The following is a 19,627-nucleotide window of genomic DNA, read 5'->3' as shown; positions in this document are numbered from 1 at the left end:
AAGAACAATTTGTTTTGGGTGATGCACTCATCTTATCCCTCATGAGGAATAATCTGGTGCCTTGCTGATCGTCCATGAATCCATTAGGCTCAGACTTGCCTTATAAGTTACTGCCAGGCATTACATTTGCAATGATTTAAAAGACAGTTTGCGTCAGCATTTTTGTTTTTTACACAAGTTTCAGTGGTTTTTACGGCCTAGAAGTCAACATTTGGGGATTAGACATTCAGAATTGTCCTTCAACACCGTAAGATATGTTGGGCGCCACTGAAGCGAAGAAACAAGGATGTTCTTCGGTTGAGAAAATAGTGACAAAATAAACTACTGTCTGATGCAAAAGATTTGGTGTAATATTCATTAAAAATATAGTGTTTGCTCAGAATGCAGGGACTTAAAAATAAAGAAAATTAAGTTGTTTTAGATGGTGAATATTGAGTAGCTGTTAGCGTAGCTCTCAATCAGAATTCCTCCCTGATTCTCTAAACTTCAAGCTCTCTGACTGCTGTCTACGGCAGGTAAGACACTGGTGGCTCATTTGTACTTCATAGAGTGTCCAAGGCCTAAATGCAACCAAACAGTGGCTGAAAACAAAGTGAAGTTTCAAACCAAAGTAACTGTGGAAATCAAAGTAAAGGACATAATCTCAGGTCTTCTTTTTGACAGTTGTGTGTGACTCCACCACCGAACACTTGCATCTCAAACGTTGAACTTCTTCACCTGCTGAAGCTGATGATCCTTCAGTTTGTGACGGTTTGATGAAATCCCGTGAGACTGCATTCCTATATGCTGCTCTCCTCTTGTTCACATGAACAAAAGAAGAACAAAAAAAAAGCATTTTTGTCGACGGGCTCAAATACAATACATGATGTTTTGTGGGTGTTTGACAAACTTTGTTATCCAAGTATGTACCCTGTATAAATATAAAGTATACAAAAATGTACTCAAGCTCAAATATTGACAGTCTTTAAAATTGGACTGTCAATTTTAGACAATTCCTGCTTGCCTCAAACCTGCATTCTTTGTACTCTAATGGCCAGCAGGGGGCAGCACCAGTGGCTGCAAAAAGTATAAAAGTCTACTACGATGATCTGATGTATCACTTCATTTTTTTTCCAAAAGATAAAACTTAATTTTTCCCAAGACGTTCATGGTTTCAGTTGCTAATTTCAAGTCTTCCTTTTATATTTTGCTCTTTCATTTCAAAACGATGGTCCCATTCACAGGAGACAATAAAGCCTTCTAAAGGACAGAGCTACTTGTGTTTGAGGAATCGCTACCCATGATGTGCACACACAGCCTGTGGGTTCTCAGTCAGATCCAACATCAAGATCCAACACCCAGATCCAACATCTTGCGACATCCAAGTACATCTAAACCTGAGGCTTCAGGGTGGCTGCATCTGTCTTTTCTCCGCAGTCTGGGCCCAACACACTACAAACACACTCTTTAACAGTATACACAGCTAAGAGGCTTAAACAGTCTTCCAAGAATTGTGAATAACAACCATCTGAACACAGCTGTTTTTTTTAAACCAAACCTATTTTTCTATCCATATAGAGTTATCCTGTTCTCTTTTTCCAGTCAAAATGTTGTGCGCATTCATTTAATTTCAGTATACATTTCCCCATCTGAAGGTTAAGAACAAGCAGGCCACCTTCATGTCTTCACACCTCTAACCACCCCACAGACAGCCTGTGTGGGTTGCTCCATCACCACTGGAGCAGTTGGTGAAGCCTTCCAGTAACTTTTACCAGCACACACTGAACCCTCACATTTAAGACAACCTCATCAGGACATTGAAATGCATGATTATCCCACAAGAAACTCCTGTGCAGTCGGACTGTGGAACAGTGAAGGTGACATCCTTGGCTCCGTTAAGGGGACCACACTCACCACCTCAAATTCCTGGCCAACACACCAGGGATGGCCGAGAGCTGCTGCAGTGTGGTCCTCTGTGGATTTCTCCAGGCTTTAGAGGTGAAAGCCCTCCTTGTCACAGAGCGAAGCTCTGCTGTCTGCGGATTTCCCCACAAGGCTCGGAAGATGTCTGGACAGCTTTCTGCTGTTTGCTAGAAGAAATGTGCTGTTGGGGGGGAGGGGGTGGAATGTCCATGAGAGCGACTCATCAACCCTCAAAAGCGCAGTTAGTGTCAAACAGCAAGTCAACAGACAGGATGTGAAGCTGTTTTCTTTGAAAATAAGCAACATGACGAATTTTAGACCTGACTGGCACAGTCAAAAGATTCCATAACTTAGTGCTAAAAAGCCTTTTGTTTAAAAAACTTGACAGACACTTGTTTAAGATGGATGATCATTTGGAGGGTTCTATAAAGTCTCATTTTACTGCAGACAGCTGCAGTTTCCACTTCCTTTCATGGTCTAAAGCATACAGTAGAATATTTCATTTAGCAATGAAGCACACGAGCAGAGTCTGAGATTGGGAAAATACGATTTGTTTTATTAAGATTTTTTAGTTGTTTTCTTTCACAGAAATAAGTACATCCCAGATAATAAACAGGGGGGCATTTGAGCCATGAGAAGCGTGCTCATTTAATTGATTAACAGACATTTAGTGATGGAGTACAATTATTAGTGACCAAAAATTCAGATGGTTTTCATTGTTAATGTGGTTGGCATGACGTGCTTGTTTATTCTAGACTCAAAACTTGAAACCCTTTGCATGATCAAATGGATCTCCGCAGCAAAGAAGTATGACCTCAAAACACTGTGGAGTCAGCATTAGTCACTGAAGTGAGAACCCACAAGTGGTCTACAGTACAACTGTTAACTGTTTGTGTTCTGGTTATGTGATTCCACTTATTGTGATGAATGGCGTGAGTCACGAGGGTCTGTTTAAGACTTCAGGGTCGCCTGGGGAGACGGAACTAAAGGGGCAATCGCTCAGACCACTCAAATGTTTTTATACTGTAGTTGAAAAGGAGAAAAACAAATGGGCCTCCCGACTTAAACCTGCTTGAGAGAGGTATGGGCCCAAAGTGCCACAGAAGGAACCACAGAAATGCTTTACATCCAGTCTAGTGGAGCAGTGGGGCTCTGAATTTAACTGGTAGCTGTATGATGGAAGACACAGCATCGAATCTCTTTCTGTAGAAGTTTATTTTGCTGCTGCATTTCAAAGTAGCTTTAGATATGTGTGACTTTTGAAAGCTGGCAGGAATTCGAGAGGTTAGCGAGAGGGGCATTATTCAAATATCCTTAAAGATATCATGAATTCCCCTAAAAACTCACATGCTTCTCTAAACTGTATATTCTAAAGGTTTTATCAGGCACAAACCTCTCAAGACCTCACAATGGCTTGGGTATGACTACAACTTGATCCTCATTCAGTGAACAGGAAACTATGGATATGCTAATCTGGCGCCACCCACATTTCTGCTCACCAATAAATGAGAAGCTAGCATAAGCTATGAGGAGAGGTTAGTTTCATACTCAGCCTGGTGATGAGTCCCTGCTGGTATTGCAAACTTGCTCAGTCCGGCTTGTGTTGGCTTGCTCACCCTGGACCATTTTAGGCAGATAGCAGCCAGTAGCCTCTCACTCAGTCCGGCCCTGTCCAGATGGCTAGTAGCTAGCAGTTAGCTCCCACTCCCTTAGCCAGGTGAACAGCTGAGAACCCCCCAGTAGCCCCCCATCTAATTCCTTCACTTTTCATTGGTTCAGCCCAACCGAGCTTGAAGTCATAATTGGTTCCATGAGTGTTCAATGTGGAACCCACAGGCTGTTGGATCTTGGCTTTCTGGGACTGTCGGTAGTGCTCTACAGATTTTTACTGCAGAAATATCTTCTACAATGGCAGCTGAAACAACATTAGAAATAAAAGTTGATCAATAAGAATACGTAACAGGTGTTGTGGTCTGCAGCTGTGATAACTCATCCAAAGCAACATTTCACGTAAAGGAACCCAGGTGCATCGCATGCACATAGCAAGCTTTAGGAATATAAAAGATTAAGAGATAAATCAACTCTTTGGTAACAGTGATTTCTTGAAAATAAAATATGCATGTTGATCTTTCATCTGGACTAACTTGGCATTAGCCCTTTCTCTCAAAGTCCGACAATCCACGAATGAATCCATCATCTGTTGTTTTGTGCAAATTTCTTGATCTTTTTCAATGTTGAAAAGTTTCTCTCAGAATCATACCTGCTGTCATTGGTTTGCTGAATCTGCAGCTCCATTACACATTTGTGAACGGCACTTATTTAAGGAAAGCAGAATAGCAATTTTCTGGCAACACCTGCAGCTAACTGTATTTTCCACTTGAACCATTTAATGTTAAAGGAGTGGATTTTGTTCTTTCTGGCTTAAGTTAAAATCTTTAGCTGTTGAGATCATCGAGTGTCAGTCTCTAACTTTTGCTTCAGTGCAAAAAAAGTGCCAAATTGAGCTTTCATTTCGAGTTGTTGGCTTGAATAATCATTTCGTCTTGGTAGCTAAGAATGATGACCAACACTAGCTGGCTGTATACCACCATACGCCAATGCCCTGTTTTCAATTTGTGAAAGCACTGACAAGGGAATTTCTGACCTTATCAGCTTTCTTTTGCGAGATTTCCTGAATATAACTAACAACAGTACCACAGTCACACAATATTATTGGTAATAAAAGGGGGAATGCAAATGTAAAGATAAATTCTATTATATAATATTTTATTAATATTAATGCAGCATTCTGTTCCACAGCAATATCTGGCCCCAAATGCAGAGATGCTACAGGTACTTAGGGGGCCCCAAAAAAAATCCCCTTTAAATTAACTTAAAGGGCCAATGAATTATGGAGGATTTGAGAAGGGGAAGGAGGGGCACTTAAATTTTTTCTCAGTCTGCTATAAAATGTTGGACTCTAATGTCACACTTCAGCTACATACAACGGTCCAATGCAGTATCAGCTCGTACTTGAACCCCTGTCAAAATGTGAAAACACCACCGCTGGAGGATACCATTTAGCTGTTTTTGTTTTTTTTCACAGAGCAAAAAAAATTACATATGTCACAGGGCTGCATGGTGATGTAGTGGTTACACCGTCCCCACACAGCAAGAGAGTTTCAGGTTCAATTCCCAGCTGGGGCCTTTCTGTGTGGAGTTTGCATGTTCTCCCTGTGTATGTGTGGGTACTCTGGCTTCCTCCCGCTGCCCAAAATATGCATGTTAGGAGCCATGGGGAAGGAAAACTTTGGAGAAACAAACCAGCGTAGGGGATGCTCTTCAGCCTTGGCTTATGAGAGGGAAAAACTCAGACAAGAAATGTCCTGGGCATTTCTGGGCCCCTGGAAATTTACTGGGCAGTACAACTATGTCATGGAGACAAATGAGACAACAACAAGATATGTCACACAAAACTATTTTCTTTAACAGCTGGACACTCTGGCTATGCAGAATGTCACTAAAATATCTAATAGAATTATATAGGTATAGGTATATTTTACAAAGCCATAACTTTCACCGATTAAATAAATTGGTTTCTTTTGTCATGTCTGCATTTTTTGTCTCCACAAACTAAAACAGCTTAATTAATATCTTCCAGGAGTAATTCCATGTTTTTGTTCTTCTTGCCAGGGATTTCTTGTTGTGGCAATAAGGACTGTTAAATAAGGTGAAAAATGGCTGATTCTAGACAGCCGATAAAGGCTTCATACTTTTTGTGAGTAGAAGAATGTATACTTCATTTTTGGTAAGGGATGTCAAAATGAAAGGGTCACAACTCATTTTATTCAGCTTTATTGAACTGGGCTTTGCAGACCAACCATACAATAATGCCATCTGGTGGTTGAGAAGCTTTACTGACAAACTAAACTGAGGTCTTTATGATCATTATAAGAAAATTCATACCCCATAATTTAAAAAGTGCCCCACACATCTATTTGATTATCATTTATAACTTTTAGTTAATTCCACAAGCAATATTCAAATAAAGTTGGGAAAAATGTAAAAAATAATAACATGATATTATATAATACAATACAATATTATATATATGTATAACATCAATATTTTAAATCTTAATTAAATATAGCAATAAACAAATAAGAGTAAACGCCGCTGTCGCGGAATGATGACGTATCTCTAAGAAGCTATGGCGGCTCATGCTAGCGAGCTCGAGATTGCAAAGAAGAATTTAACGGATGCAATCGGCGATAATGTGAAGCAGTAAGTTATTGGCACTTTGAGTGTATTTTCTGTTTGTGGCGTTCGGTATTTGCTGTATTTATTTGTCCCAGGGTTGCTAAACAAGTACCGTTAGTCATCCTGACTGTCTGCAGTTTAGCTTCTAGCTAGCACTCGCTAACGTTTGAACCGTTTAACTCTTCTAGCAGACATCAATATTGCAGCTATTCCGCATTTACTATGTGGCTTCAGTATGATGCCACACTTGCAGAATAATAAACGTCACTTCCATTCCACTTTAGTTTTAACTACCGCTTCTGGAAAGTTTTTATCAAGAGAGCTTAAAGATATAGCAGTGTGGTAAGTTAGCGGGCAATAAAGCGGAAAAAAAGACTAAATGAAATAAATATATGCAGCTTTTTTTTAAACTTTTTTCTTTTTTAAACAGTTGTAAGCTGAAATCTTGAAATGGCGAGCACAGGCGTCAGTGTGAGTTTCTGTGAAGTGAATGCTATAAGTGCACCTTAACTGTTGGGAGTGAACATGTGTGGCTTCCGTGCAGTTACTGGGCAAACCTGAAGCTGTGGTTCAAACAAAAAATCAGCAAGGAGGAGTTTGACATCGAGGCACGTCGTCTCTTGGCACAGGAGAATGGTAAGTGTCCAAGAAAAGCTTTTCTCTTTTCCTGAAGTTTGTTTTAGATTTTTTTCTTTTTCTTTGTCTTATCCTGTTTTTACCTCCCTTTTCTGTCACAGTCCATGTTCACAACGATTTCCTCTTGGCCATTCTCACACGATGCCAGATCATTGTTTCCACACCAGGTACAAGTCTTTTTGTGTGTGTGTGTCGCTGTGGCAAAATGTGGTCCTGGTCACTGCACATAAGAATGATGTTTTCAGTGCATTTTTGAAGAGCATGTTGGAGGCTTTTGAATATGAAGTTTTAGAAGATTGTACCAGAGGAACATATTGAGCTTTTGCAACAGACATCACATCACAGTGCAGAGTTTGAGGGGGCAGCACCTCTACAGTGTGAAGCCACGAAACAAAAGTTTTTATCCGTTTACTCATCGGTCAGACTGTTGTTTCTACTGCCAGTCAGAAAGACAGTGAGACTGCACACAAGGCTGAATAATGATAATAATAAAAGTCCTGGGCCCTGCCTCTTATCTGGATGAAAATCAAAAGGATATCAGTCTCTTTGCAAAAAGTAAAGATCATTTTTTTTTGTTTTATCCTTTTCAACCTTGTTGGTTGTATGAGTGGATGTCAACTAATGACTTAACAATTCTTTCCTCAAATGATTTAGATGTACTGTAGACATAGGTTGGTTTTAAAAGAGAAAAAATGACTTTTAAGTTGGTGAACTGATGTCAAGAGCAAAAGACAGTGGCTTCACAATGTGGGGGCTTGCACCTGTCCGACATTTGTCGACCTTTGGTGTAATATTACATAGCAAAGGTTTAATCTGGTAAAACAAGCATCTCTGTTTGAGTCTTAAATGCAACTTTTGTTTTCTTCTCTGTCCTGTAGAGGGCGCCGGGCCATTACAGTGGCCAAGCAGCTTTGCCTCAAAGCCTGGTAAACCAAAAGGGAAGAAGAAATGTACCTCCAGACAAAAATTTGATGTAAGCCCTCATTCTCTTTGTCTATGCATGTTTAATTTAAAAGCAACAATTCAGATGAGACTGATTGGGTGTTTTTTTTTTGTTTTGTTTTTTTTAATAGTTGGAGGCATTTAATTAATCATTAGGTGCTCGAACAGTAGACTCACTGACCAATTTTGGATTTGGTTTGTTTGTTCCTTCAGCATCGCTTCCAGCCTCACAACCCTCTTTGTGCCGCCCAGCCGTTCAGCCCACGAGAGGTGGGGGGTGAGGAGGAGGAGCTTCGTCTCAGTGCCCACACTCTGTTGCTGCCCACACGGGGCCAGCTGGAAGCCCGCATGATGGTCACCGCCTTTGAGCTGGGCCTGGATAACGTCACAGAAGATGCCATCGGCACCATGATCAATGCTATTGAGGTGTGTAGTAGCTGTCCACTTGCCTGGTTTCAATTTTTTTTTTTCTGCAGGTTTGCTGACCAGGATCATCTGTCTTTTCGTTCTCGATCGTGTTCATTCATGAAACAAAAACGGATGTAATTTCTTTCCATCCATCCATCCATTTTCTGTACCGCTGAATCCGTTGGTCGGGTCGCGGGGGGGCTGGAGCCTATCCCAGCAGTCAATGGGCGAGAGGCGGGGTACACCCTGGACAGGCCGCCAGTCCATCACAGGGCCTAATTTTCTTTCGATTTCTCATTTTTGATGCCCCTTCCTCTGTTATGTTTTAATGGCACCAATCGCTCATCCCAAGCTGCTTAACCTCTTTATTTTTTCACCTACTGCTCTTTGACGAGCATCTATCGACGGCGACGTCATGGATTTAGTTGCAACATTACTGTGGGGATATTTTGGTTTTATGGGGAGAGCCCAACAACTTAGCTGTGATTTGCCATATTTATAGTAAACTGCTGATGTCCAAGGAGCTCATGCTCTATCTTTAGACTAATAGTGGTACTTTTTAAGCAGAAAAACACAATTACGTTGTTAAATGCAACTATTAGTATCACAGTCATCAGCTAAAATTCCTGATTGTTACAGCACCGATTGTCCACCCGGAGAAAGTAGGTGAATGTTGGCTGTTTATTTATGTTTTCACTACAAGTAGGCAAACATCTCCTTGTATGCACCGTACTGTTTAAAGCCGAGTGTGTTTATCTGCATGTCAACTCAGAGGTAATCTTTAGTACCTCCATGCCAGGACTCCAGACCAACTTTTTTAACCTTTAATCTTTGAGGAAATTGTTTAATTTGACCAAACTCATTACACATAAGAGACCCATAAGGTGGGTTATCCCTTTAAAAAACCTTTTAAGTGGCTCAAATGAATAGAGGGATTTTGCTCCAGTTATATAGGACTGACAGCAGTGTTTTCTTAAGAGACTGCAGAGCCTCATGGCTCAGTTAGGATCAAAATCCATCCTTAGCAGTGTTTCTAAAAGCAGGTGATGAAGGATATGGTGTGGGCGGAGCTGTAAACATCAGCTCATATAGCTAACGTGCTAACAATCACAAAGCTGCATATCGTGCATCCCCCAAGCAAACACTTTACTGTCCCTGTTTGACCAACCTGGCTGTTGTGGGTGCAGTTTTTCTTTTGACTTATAAAACAAGAATATAAAAGTTTCCTGAATGACGAGTGATTCCCACCCCTCCTCTAACACTGCAGATCCCTGCTATCATGCATGTCAGTATTCATTGTGCTTAGATGTTGGATTCGAGAAAGTGCTAACTTCAGCCTGACTCAGAACTCTGACTTATTGTGTTTCAGCACCACTTGAAAGATGTCCTGACGGCTGTCGTCACCCGGAGGAAGGCATATCGATTACGAGACGGTCATTTTCCTTATGCCTTCGGCAGTGATGTCACACCTCAACCTTATCTGAAAAACAGCCTGGCCGCCTACCACGGTGTCAGTGAATGGTAAGCATGTTCATCATAGGAGAGAGCAGGACGTGGAAGTCTTTATCGTCACTTGTTGCTTTAAACTGTTCAGCTGTACAGATAACGGCTTCTACCTGTCTTTTTTATTTATTTTTTTTAACTCAGCCCCCCTCCAAGTGCTTCTCTGCCCGCGGGCCCACCGCCTCAGGTGTCCCCTGATGACGCTGAGCAAAAAGCCGTTCACTTGCTGGCTTGCTCTGCTGACGGTCTTCCTGCTCCACTCCCTCCAATCAGCATGTTTGACCTCCTTGAGGCTTTACAGGTGAGAAATTGTGTAGATGGGTTTCAGGTCTGAGCGTCTGCCACAAAATGATCTATTATCTAGTGTTTTCTTCTTTTTCTTTTTTCTTGCTTCAACAATAGTCTTATCAATAGTCGCATTCGCACTGTAGGAACCTTTGGCAGTTCCTATAACCTTTTAAGGAACAGGGCCGTTTTTTCCCGCATTAGGACATACAGGAACTCGGGACCATCTCCCTCAGTTCCTATAACCATTTCAGCTCCTTCTCCTCAGCTGGGTCTGTTCTGGTTTCTATAGGAACACATCTGACGTAGGTGTTTGGTGGTTGGTAGCTACGCCCCATGTCATGCTGTCACGGCTGAAATGTTTACTCATACCACACGGACACAACCTGTGCGTGTTTAATAAGTTAAACTTACACGCCGTCTCCTTTGTCTGCGGCGCTCTGCTCTCCTTCCTTCTTAAAATGAAGAAGTATCGCCTGCGCTCGATCCTGACTCTCTCTGTGAGCTCTTCCAGCCTCGATGTCAGATGCCCGATGTGATCGTCCATGATTAATATCACCATCATGCAGACCATGAACATAGTGGCCTCCCCGGTCTCCATCTTAGCTTCTTGGTGGTGTTTTTTTTTTCTTCTCTCCTTACTTTTTGCGGTTTTTGTTTTGTTGTTGAATGTGGCGCTAAAGTAACACGTCACTGTCGCAGACGGTTGCATCGCATCAGTCCCGACCTGGTCCCGACTCATGTGCAAATGCACTCTCAAACAGTTCCACTGGGGAAGGACAGTTATCAGAACGAAATTCGAGGAGGACCGTTGTTAGAACTGCTCTGTCCGAATGCGGCTATTGTGTTTTTCTGTACAAAATGGCAAGAAGGAAACAGTCTCACTCTGTCTTGATGATCTTAGGGGGGAAATGCAATAGTGTGTACAAGAAGTGAAAAATATTTAGTTGGTCATCATATTGATCTCATATAAACAACTGCACATGTCACAGTAATTTCAGTGTGCGGGCAACATGTGAACACACATTAGAAACGCTGACATTGGAAAAAATGACTAAGTTGATTTCAGCAGTTACTTGTTGCTGCCCCGACGCTCCAGCAGGGTAACTTTCATTCCTTTTCTTTTTGAGTCATATCCACGATGGCTCACAAGAAGCTGTGTATTTATGGCCATTGCCGGAGGGATCCCCTGTGTTTTTAAAAAAAAAATTAAAAAAAACAATAATGGAGGCAGTTATGGCACTGCAGCAGAGAGATTAGTGCTGTGGATACACGCCAGAGATGCACCGCAGCAGCTCAGCAGCGCACACGCACCAAAACGCCGGCCTTGGGGAAGCCATTAGCCTGGACTGCACGATGTGTTAGGACTGTTTTAGTTGTTATGGCAAGTGAGCAGAAATAACTCAGCAATTTTATTATTTTGAGGTTTAATTAGACAAGACGGAATATGTTGAACACATTGACTTGAGCTTTTGGATATATCAGTTGGAACTATTTTCTGACAAAACTATTGATTTAGTCAAATGTCTGCAGATTTATCAATAGTCACCAGGGTTACTGTTTATCCATCTGTGTGTGGAATTGTTTGCTCACCTTTGTAACATGTGTCTGATGTAGGTTCACCATGGTGTGATGCCCTCCCACACTATGTACGCCCTCAACATGGAGCGCCTTCTGTCTCGCCTCTGGCACCCCAGCCACGAAGAACTAGAGCAGGACCACGTACACCGCCAGCGGCTAGCTCCTAAAGACGGCACGCTGGTCAGCTGAGAAGCGCCGACACAGGACTGTAGAAGGACTGATGAGGGCATTGAGAACCAAAACGAAAGCAGTCCCCAAACACAAAGGTCTGGGTGCAAAAACCTATTCTAAGACATGAAAAACCACACCCGAGCTGCATAGAAACATCGGACACGAATGAAGCGAGATGAAACAAATAAGCTGGGAAACCATCATCGAATATGTCTACATGTCAGTACTATTCTGACCATTGAGTTTAATCCTAATAAGACAATTTTCAGATTGTGGCGTTTACACGAGTTTCACATATAGTCCGCTCATATTCCCATTTACATGTTGCATAGCGTTCTCTGATTAATGACCACATTATGTTTCCCCGACATACTTGGAATGTTTGCGCTCATCCAAAGTTTCAGTTGCATCCATATCCCTCAACAAGGTAGCCTTCTCAGGTTTCTGCCTCACCCCAGAGGTTTGTCTTCTTTTTTTGCCACAGCCTCTCTGTTCTGCACTGAACTCGGCCAAAGTCAGTGTTGCCAGACTTTACAAAGCTTCATTTGACTACTGCCCCCTCCGAATACGACCTCAGTGGGGTTAAGGTGGTCAGAGGATGTTTACAAGGCAGTGTCTTATTCAGAGTAAGGTCATATTGGAATATCACTGTGCACGCGAACATATTACAGTCAATACAGGTGACTAATTCATGAGTCATTTAGCCTGGCAGAAAACATTATGGAATTTAGGTTCCCCAGTGTCCCATTGTACATAATGGAATATACATTTAGTTAGTTTAAATGAATAGTCTGTTTATAATTTTTAAGGGTTTACCAGCAGTTATGAGAATGAAAATGAGCTTCCAGCCCAGATTGCACAGTATTATCAGCTGTTAGTAAGAGACTGAAAGAAGATGACTGAATTTCCCACTGTTTGTGTTGTCAGACGTGCAGCACAGCTGTTTACTGTAAGAATACAGAACAGCACACCTAGATAAACCTGCAGCACTGTGTACATGTTCTGGACATGACTTATCTTACTGGAAGAGTCGGACAGATATCGCATCAGGCTGAAATTGTGGCCCTGAGGAGAGTCCCGTGATCTCCCGTAAGTCGGCATAGCAACAGAAACGGTCCGTATTTACCAGCAGGTGCAACTGAGGGTCCAGCTCAGTCGGTCACAGTCTGGAGAAGAGCTCAGTCATGCAGTAACTGGAAACACCTGTGTGGGTTTACAGTGGGCACGTTGGGGTCTTTAACCAGCGCTGGACAGCTGCCTACTGTGCTGCTCCTCACATGTCTGGGACTGGGCCATGAGAGTTCCCAGAACTTTTACCGCTTTCTCGGAACTGCGTTGGTGGTCCTCGGTGTCTGCACAGGTTTTTTTTTTTCTTACCTTCTTGTACATACATTTGTACCTTTTCTATTTGGTGTTTGTCATAAATGAAAGACGTTTGGAAAAATGTAATAAAAACGACCGTCTTTGTTTAAAATAAAATTATTCTTTGTGTACCTCAACATTCCAACAACCCCCCCCCCCCCCCCCCCCCCCCCCCCCCCGAGTGAGTAAACACGCCTGCCTTTGCTTCATAGGTTACTCATAAGTGTCACCGGCAGCAGTAGAGCTGGTGGGTGGGGGAGCAGTGATTCAGACGCGCGTGCACGCGCACCCGTCCCGGTGCGCGGTCGGGACTCCTCGCCATATTTGGCTGCCTGCGGCTCTCTTCCGACGCCCCGCTGTCCAATGGGCGTTCGTATAGATTGGCCAACCATTACGAGCGGCTCACGCTGCGCCGATGACTCAGTCTGCCGTCCCACTTCTTCAATAACAAACACACCGTTACAGAGATGTCTGCTGTGACAATTTACCACGAATTCGACACAAAAGTTCTCAAAAGACATGTCCAACTGTTTTATTTCATCGTATTTACAGTTAAGTGCTGCGTACAAATATTACAAAGTGTTATTTCAGGTCTAACAGTTAGAACCCATATCACAAAGCTGGAAGTGTTATGAAAGTAAGGCAGTTGTCAGTAAACGCTACACACACCTGCAAAAGTCCAAAAGGTGTGAAACTTGTTAGTATTATTCTGTACATATGCTCGCTGGTGCATGGGATGCTCAGTGCTCGACTCAAGTTGATGTGCACACGTTGCTACTTGAAAGAGATTTGCAGGGGAAGGTCTGGCTCACCATAAAGTGATGAAGTGGGAAACATGCCATGCCGTGATCTGACTGCACACAACCTTGCTGGAGGTTTGAGTGGAAATGAGAGGTTACAGACAAAGTTATGGAGAGCTAAGATTCTCTGAGCAGTGGTGCACCTGGACATCAGGTTTGGTGGCTCCATCAAACCGACCAATTAAAAGTCATTCCATTCGTGTCCATAAAGTCTGAGTGAATAATTATTGGGAAAACGCGCTGAGGCAGGAACTTCCCTGAAAGGCTGAACGGGCCATTCTAAGTTGCATTTTGGTCCCCAAGCGATGTGCCTTGGTTGTTTTAGTCATGGCAGTTTAGTAGGCTTGGAGCTGCTGCGTCAGAATGAGCTGACAGCCGCTGTTAACGTGGTCCATGACCTTTTGCTTAAGCAGAGCCAGCTCGTCCCGGAGGACATTAGCCGAGGAAACCAACTCCGTGTTTTGGCTCTTCAGGTTTTTGACCCGGTCCTCCAGCCGGGAGATCCTCTCCAGCTTCCTTTTCCGGCATTTGGACGCGGCCACTCTGTTCCTCATGCGCTTCCTCTCCGCTTTGATGCGCTCCTGACTCTCCATGTCGATAGGGGAGAGCGGCGGAGTGTCACCGGACATCTCGGGCACCGTCTGCGGCTCCTCTTTGAGCGCCTGCAGGCGCGGGTGCTGAGCAGCCGCCAGCTGGTGGTCCATGTGGTTGTGGGACGGCTGTTGAGCGCCTTGGTAACTCGTGGGTGGGTGCCTCTCGCTGACAGGTGCAGAGGCAGAGCCCACTGTCCGAGCAAAAGTGGCCAAGTTTGTGTACTCTGGCGGCTCCGTGCGCACCGTGCAGCTGTAGGGGATCCCGCCGCTCTCGCACGGGGCAGAGCTGGGTGCCATGCTGTTGGTCGCGCCGGTCTGTGCGTCGGGGTGGGCGTTGGGAATCTGCTGGTAGTGGAGCTCAGCCAGGGCCCTCACAAAGCCTTCGGCGAAGCCTTCCTGCTCGTCGGTGATGTTCTTAGGACAGACGAACTGGGTTGGGGTGGGAGTCGTCAGCCCGTTGCAGGACTGGATGATCAACCTCTCCAGTTCAGGCGAGGCCAGCTTCAGCAAGCCGACATCGGGAGAAGTCAGGATGTCCAGGGCCTTGGCGCCCAGGTGGGGTTTGAAGTTTTTCGGGTCGTTTAGGTTTAGGGTCATGGTTTGTTTGAGGGTTTTAGGGTTGAACCCGTATACAGCAGTCCCGTCATGCTGGGAGTTGGAGGCGTTTACGGCTTCGTCGTAGAATGTCGCTTCCATTTTTCTGGACATAAAGTTATGATCGCCCTAAGGGGAGTTTCTTTTTTCTCTCCTGTAAAATAAAAAGAGTCCACGACTAACTGTTTACATATGTCCCGTGACAATCCGTCCACTGTCCTGCGGCAGAGTCTGCCTATTGTTGAAGTTCAACTCACTTGACAACTTTGTGTCCCGAGAAAACTTTTCTTTTGTGCGCCGCGCGGTCATCGACAAGAGAAAAAACCAGCACCCTCTTCCCCCGCCGCCGAGCGTCTGTGTTTTTACACCTCAAGGGCTCTCTTTGATTTCTCCTCCCACCTAAAAACCAAAATCGGTGCCTGAAAACGGGTAATACTTTCAATCACTTCCAACGTGGAGACGAACTTTATCCACCTCTAAGCTGCAGCTCGACTGAAAATAACAATGATGTCACTTCTACGGCCTGTGATTGGCTGGAAATGATTTGGTGGGCAGGGATTGTCTAATGACATGCACGTTGCTCTGACAACCAGCCCTATCCCCGCCCCCCCGCGATGGTTTATGGGATTAGGTAATGCGGACAGTGGAGCAATGTACTCTGGGATTACGTAGTGTTTTTGAATATTTAGTTACCCGCTCAATTTCTGATGGTCTATCCCAAGTGCGACACGCTTTGAGTCGGAACATATGATTCACGCGACATTAAGACAACAGCGAAGCCGAACACAAAGTCATTGTTTTTCTTTTATCAAATCGCTTTAGACGAGAAGTCATTATTGTTTCTATGGATGCAGGAACCTGATAAAACGGCACAGGAAGTGAGCGCTGTTTGGCTCAGATGGGACAGTTAAAGATATAGGGCAGAACATGAGCCCGACCTTATATCAAGAGCTCTTCTTGTGAAGAATTACTCGAAAAAAATAGTTGATTTTAAGCAAAGACCTTACAGATTGAGGAGGACAGGTCTTCAGCCACACGTCTATTTGTTTTGTTTTTTCTTGCTATTGCGCAATAACGCACACCTTTTCTAAGCGGTCAGATAGATAGATTTTTATTTTTGAACATGTATATATAAAAAAATGTATGTAACTATTTGTACATACAAAATAAAGAAAAAAGAGAAATTAAAAAAAAAATCACATAAAGTGCTAATGCATAACAAAACACAACACTTTGTTCGAAAAAAGTATACCTCTGAGTTTTAACATTTTACATATCAAGACCTAATGAAAATAATCTGGTCCATACCAGGTTTTAGAGAGAGGTAAATCTGACCTTAAATGAACAACAACATACAACGTATCACATTGTGTCATTTTCTATCAAACTAACACTAAACACAGTGGGAAGCAAAAAGCAGTCAGGTGCTGCTAATCAAATGCACTTAATTAATTGATTATCAGCAAGTGTGAGCTTCTCAAAAGCCAGTAAAAGATGTTTTGTCAGTTAGCTGCTCTGGAGCATTCAGGTGTGTGTTAACACGATGCCAAGTAGGAAAGATGAGAGCAATGATCTCAGAGAAGCAATTGTTGCTGCCCATCAATCTGGGAAGAGTTATAAGGCCATTTCCAAACGATTTGGAGTCCATCATTCTACTGAGAGAAAGATTATTCACAAGTGGAAAGCATTCAAGAAAGTTGTCAATCGTCCCAGGAGTGGACGTCTCAGCAAGTTCACCCGAAGGTCAGACTGTGCAATGTTCCGAGAAACTACAAAAAAACCATGAGCTACATCTCAGACTCTCCAGGCCTCAGTTAGCGTGTTAAATGTTCGAGTTCATGACAGTACGAATAGAAAAGACTGAACAGGTTGGCAGGTTTGTAAAATTGCATCTGAACAGACCACAAAGTGGAGATGTTTGGTCATAATGCACAGCAGCACGTTTGGAGAAAACCAAACACAGCATATCAGCACAAACACCTCGTACCAACTGTCAAGCACGGTGGTGGAGGGCTGATGATCTGGGCTTGTTCTGCAGCCACAGGACCTGGACACCTTGCAGTCATGGAGTCCACCATGAACTCCTCTGTATGCCAAAGTATTCTAGAGCCATCAGTCTGACATATAAAGTTCGGCTGAAACTGGGTCATCAACAGGACGTTGATCCCAAACACAGCAGCAGATCTAAAACAGAATGTCTGAAAAAGAAAAGAATCGAGGTGTCGCAGTGACCCAGTCAGAGCCCAGACCTCAACCTGACCTGAAGTGCTGCGGTGGGGCCTTATGAGGGCTGTGCATAAACAAAACCTCAATGAACTAAAGCAGCTGTTCCTTCACAACTATGTGAGAGACTGTTAACGTCATTTAGAACATGAACATTTCACGTTATTGATGCTGAAGGTTGTTCTACAAGCTACGGAACAACGACAAGGTATCATGTCATGTGTTGTTGTTCATTTGAGGTTGTATTTACCCCATTTTAAGACCCGGCACTGTTGTCATTCTGTCCCGATGCATAACACTTCAGAATTAAAAAGGATGCACCCTATTTTCAAACAAGTGTATATAATTCTAATTGATTAAAATTTGTCATTTGTCATTGTATTTATCATTTTGGTCAGAGTGTTGGAATACAGATTTTTATCTTTATTACCTTGCGATGGACTAATGACCGGTTGTGGGTGTAGTCTGCCTCTCGCCCATTGAAGCTGGGATAGGCCACCCTGAGGTAGATAGAACAGGTATTAACGATGGAGGGATGGATTCATGATGATAACTTTATCATATTCAGATTTGATCTTGGCTTGTGCAAGTGCTTGGTGTGAAATGGATATGTGCCCACTGCATTCTGTTCTTTACTCGCTGGTTAATGTGAAGCTGCATTATTGACTGAAGCCTCTGTGCAGCTACAGTCCAGTCTGTCAGGTTTCTCCCATTGTATTATTCAACATGTTCTCCTCAAGCCAACTATAAATAAGTTAACAGTCCCTGTTAAACTGGGATAACCAGAGCTGCTTGAGGTCAACACTTTTCATGACACACCCATTTGGAGGCATTTGAAACCCTAAAGAAGGGACCTAAGGCTGGAACGCTTTAGAAACTTTTTGTTCCCAATTGTAGTGGGAGAGAATTTTTTCCCCACTTTTTTTCCTCTTTCTCATTTCCCTTTCTGTCTTGTCTCTTGTCTTCTAACATAAGTGCTCTTTCTAAGCCACTATCTCTGTATATCAGCCTATGCACCTGTGTCAAGACCACCAAATAGGATTTTCCTATCAAACAGCCACTGTGCTCCGGCCGCTCTTCCTGTTTCTCTGTGAGCTTTTCCCCTCTGTGGGCCCGACAGGGTCGACTTTAGAGAATAGCGCCTTCCCCCCTTCCCTGCCCGGGCCAGCTGTTTCCACTGCATGCAGTTTTCTAATCAGGAGCTGGCCGGCCTCCCAACAGGCCCCACTGCTGTTGTTGCACAGGGGTGGGACAGTCCAGGATCCATGAAAACACCCCCAACCCTTCGTGAGAGCTAAACATAGAGAGAGGTTGTGGTGCCTCTGTTGATGTATCAGCAGGGCAAAGTTTTGATTACCTTCAGACGTGGACTTTAGGGACACACTTACACGTACACACTGAGGCACCATGAGCACTGGAAGAGACAGATGAGATTTCAAACACTGTCCACGCAGTGTTTGCTGAAGACCATCTGTTTCTTCCTGTCCCGCAGCTTAGTTTGTCTCTGTACTCCATCTCTGCTGACCGTCGCTGGTCCAAACACGCTGGTCACAGCCAGCAGGCACTTCCTTTAGACAGCTGCTTATCTCCTCCAAGAAAACAACACAATTGTGTAAGAAGACAAAGTGTTATCCAGAGGAATTGGATACTCTGAGGGGTTACAGTGACAAGTCGTCGTGTCTGCCCCTTCCAAGAGTCTCCTTTGCAAAGCGTTCACTTTAAAATTTGCTTGTGAATGAAGGCATAAAGCTTACAATGGACTGAAATGACGAGGATTATTTAGAAGTTCTATTGAGCTGTGATAAGTTTATCCACATCTGTTCAGTGTAGACAGTAGATTATTGTTGTTAGATTTCCAGTAGAAGATATCAGTTGTTGGATCTTTGGGAGAGAAATATTTTCCCATTCTTGTCTGATAAAAGATTCTAGCTGCTTACATTTCGCGACGCACCAAATGTTTTCAGTTGGTGAAAGGTCTGTTCTGCAGGCAGGTCGGTCCAGCGCCTGGGCTCTTTTACTATGAAGTCATGCGGTTGAACTAAATGCAGTATGTGGTTTAGCATTGTCTCGCTGAAATATGCAAGGCCTTCCCTGAAAAATATGTAATCCGCATGGGAGCAGATGTTGCTCTAAAACCTTTATATACCTTTCAGCGTTGAAGATGCCTTTCCAGACGTACAACTTGCCAGTTCCATAGGCACTAATGCACCCCCAAAACATACAGTTTTTTTTTGTTTGTTTGTTTTTTTAAAGTGGGAGGAAGCTGGATTTCCCAGAGAAAGCCCACACATGCACAGACAGACTGTGCAAAGTCAACAAGGAAAGGCCCCGACCAAGATTTGAACCAGGTACCTTCTCGATGCAAGGCGACAGTGTGCAGCCCCATCA

At 43.5% G+C, this 19,627-nt stretch overlaps 1 protein-coding gene and 1 pseudogene across 1 annotated transcript; one reads left to right on the top strand and one right to left on the bottom strand.

The window, feature by feature from the left end:
* Positions 1 to 6,070: 6,070 nt before the first annotated feature.
* On the top strand, positions 6,071 to 13,095 carry tada1 (transcriptional adaptor 1). Its single transcript, XM_075482386.1, has 8 exons — positions 6,071 to 6,165; positions 6,686 to 6,777; positions 6,879 to 6,944; positions 7,656 to 7,750; positions 7,933 to 8,145; positions 9,497 to 9,648; positions 9,775 to 9,931; positions 11,533 to 13,095. Exons 1-8 carry the CDS (start codon positions 6,092 to 6,094, stop codon positions 11,683 to 11,685), a joined length of 1,002 nt encoding a protein of 333 aa, XP_075338501.1. The 5' UTR covers positions 6,071 to 6,091; the 3' UTR covers positions 11,686 to 13,095.
* Positions 13,096 to 13,546: 451 nt separating this feature from the next.
* On the bottom strand, positions 13,547 to 15,499 carry LOC142399326 (transcription factor Jun-like; annotated as a pseudogene).
* Positions 15,500 to 19,627: the final 4,128 nt, after the last annotated feature.

The sequence above is a fragment of the Odontesthes bonariensis genome, chromosome 14 (assembly GCF_027942865.1).
Source record: "Odontesthes bonariensis isolate fOdoBon6 chromosome 14, fOdoBon6.hap1, whole genome shotgun sequence".
NCBI classification, from domain to species: Eukaryota; Metazoa; Chordata; class Actinopteri; order Atheriniformes; family Atherinopsidae; genus Odontesthes; species Odontesthes bonariensis.
This window is presented reverse-complemented; position numbering and strand designations above follow the sequence as displayed.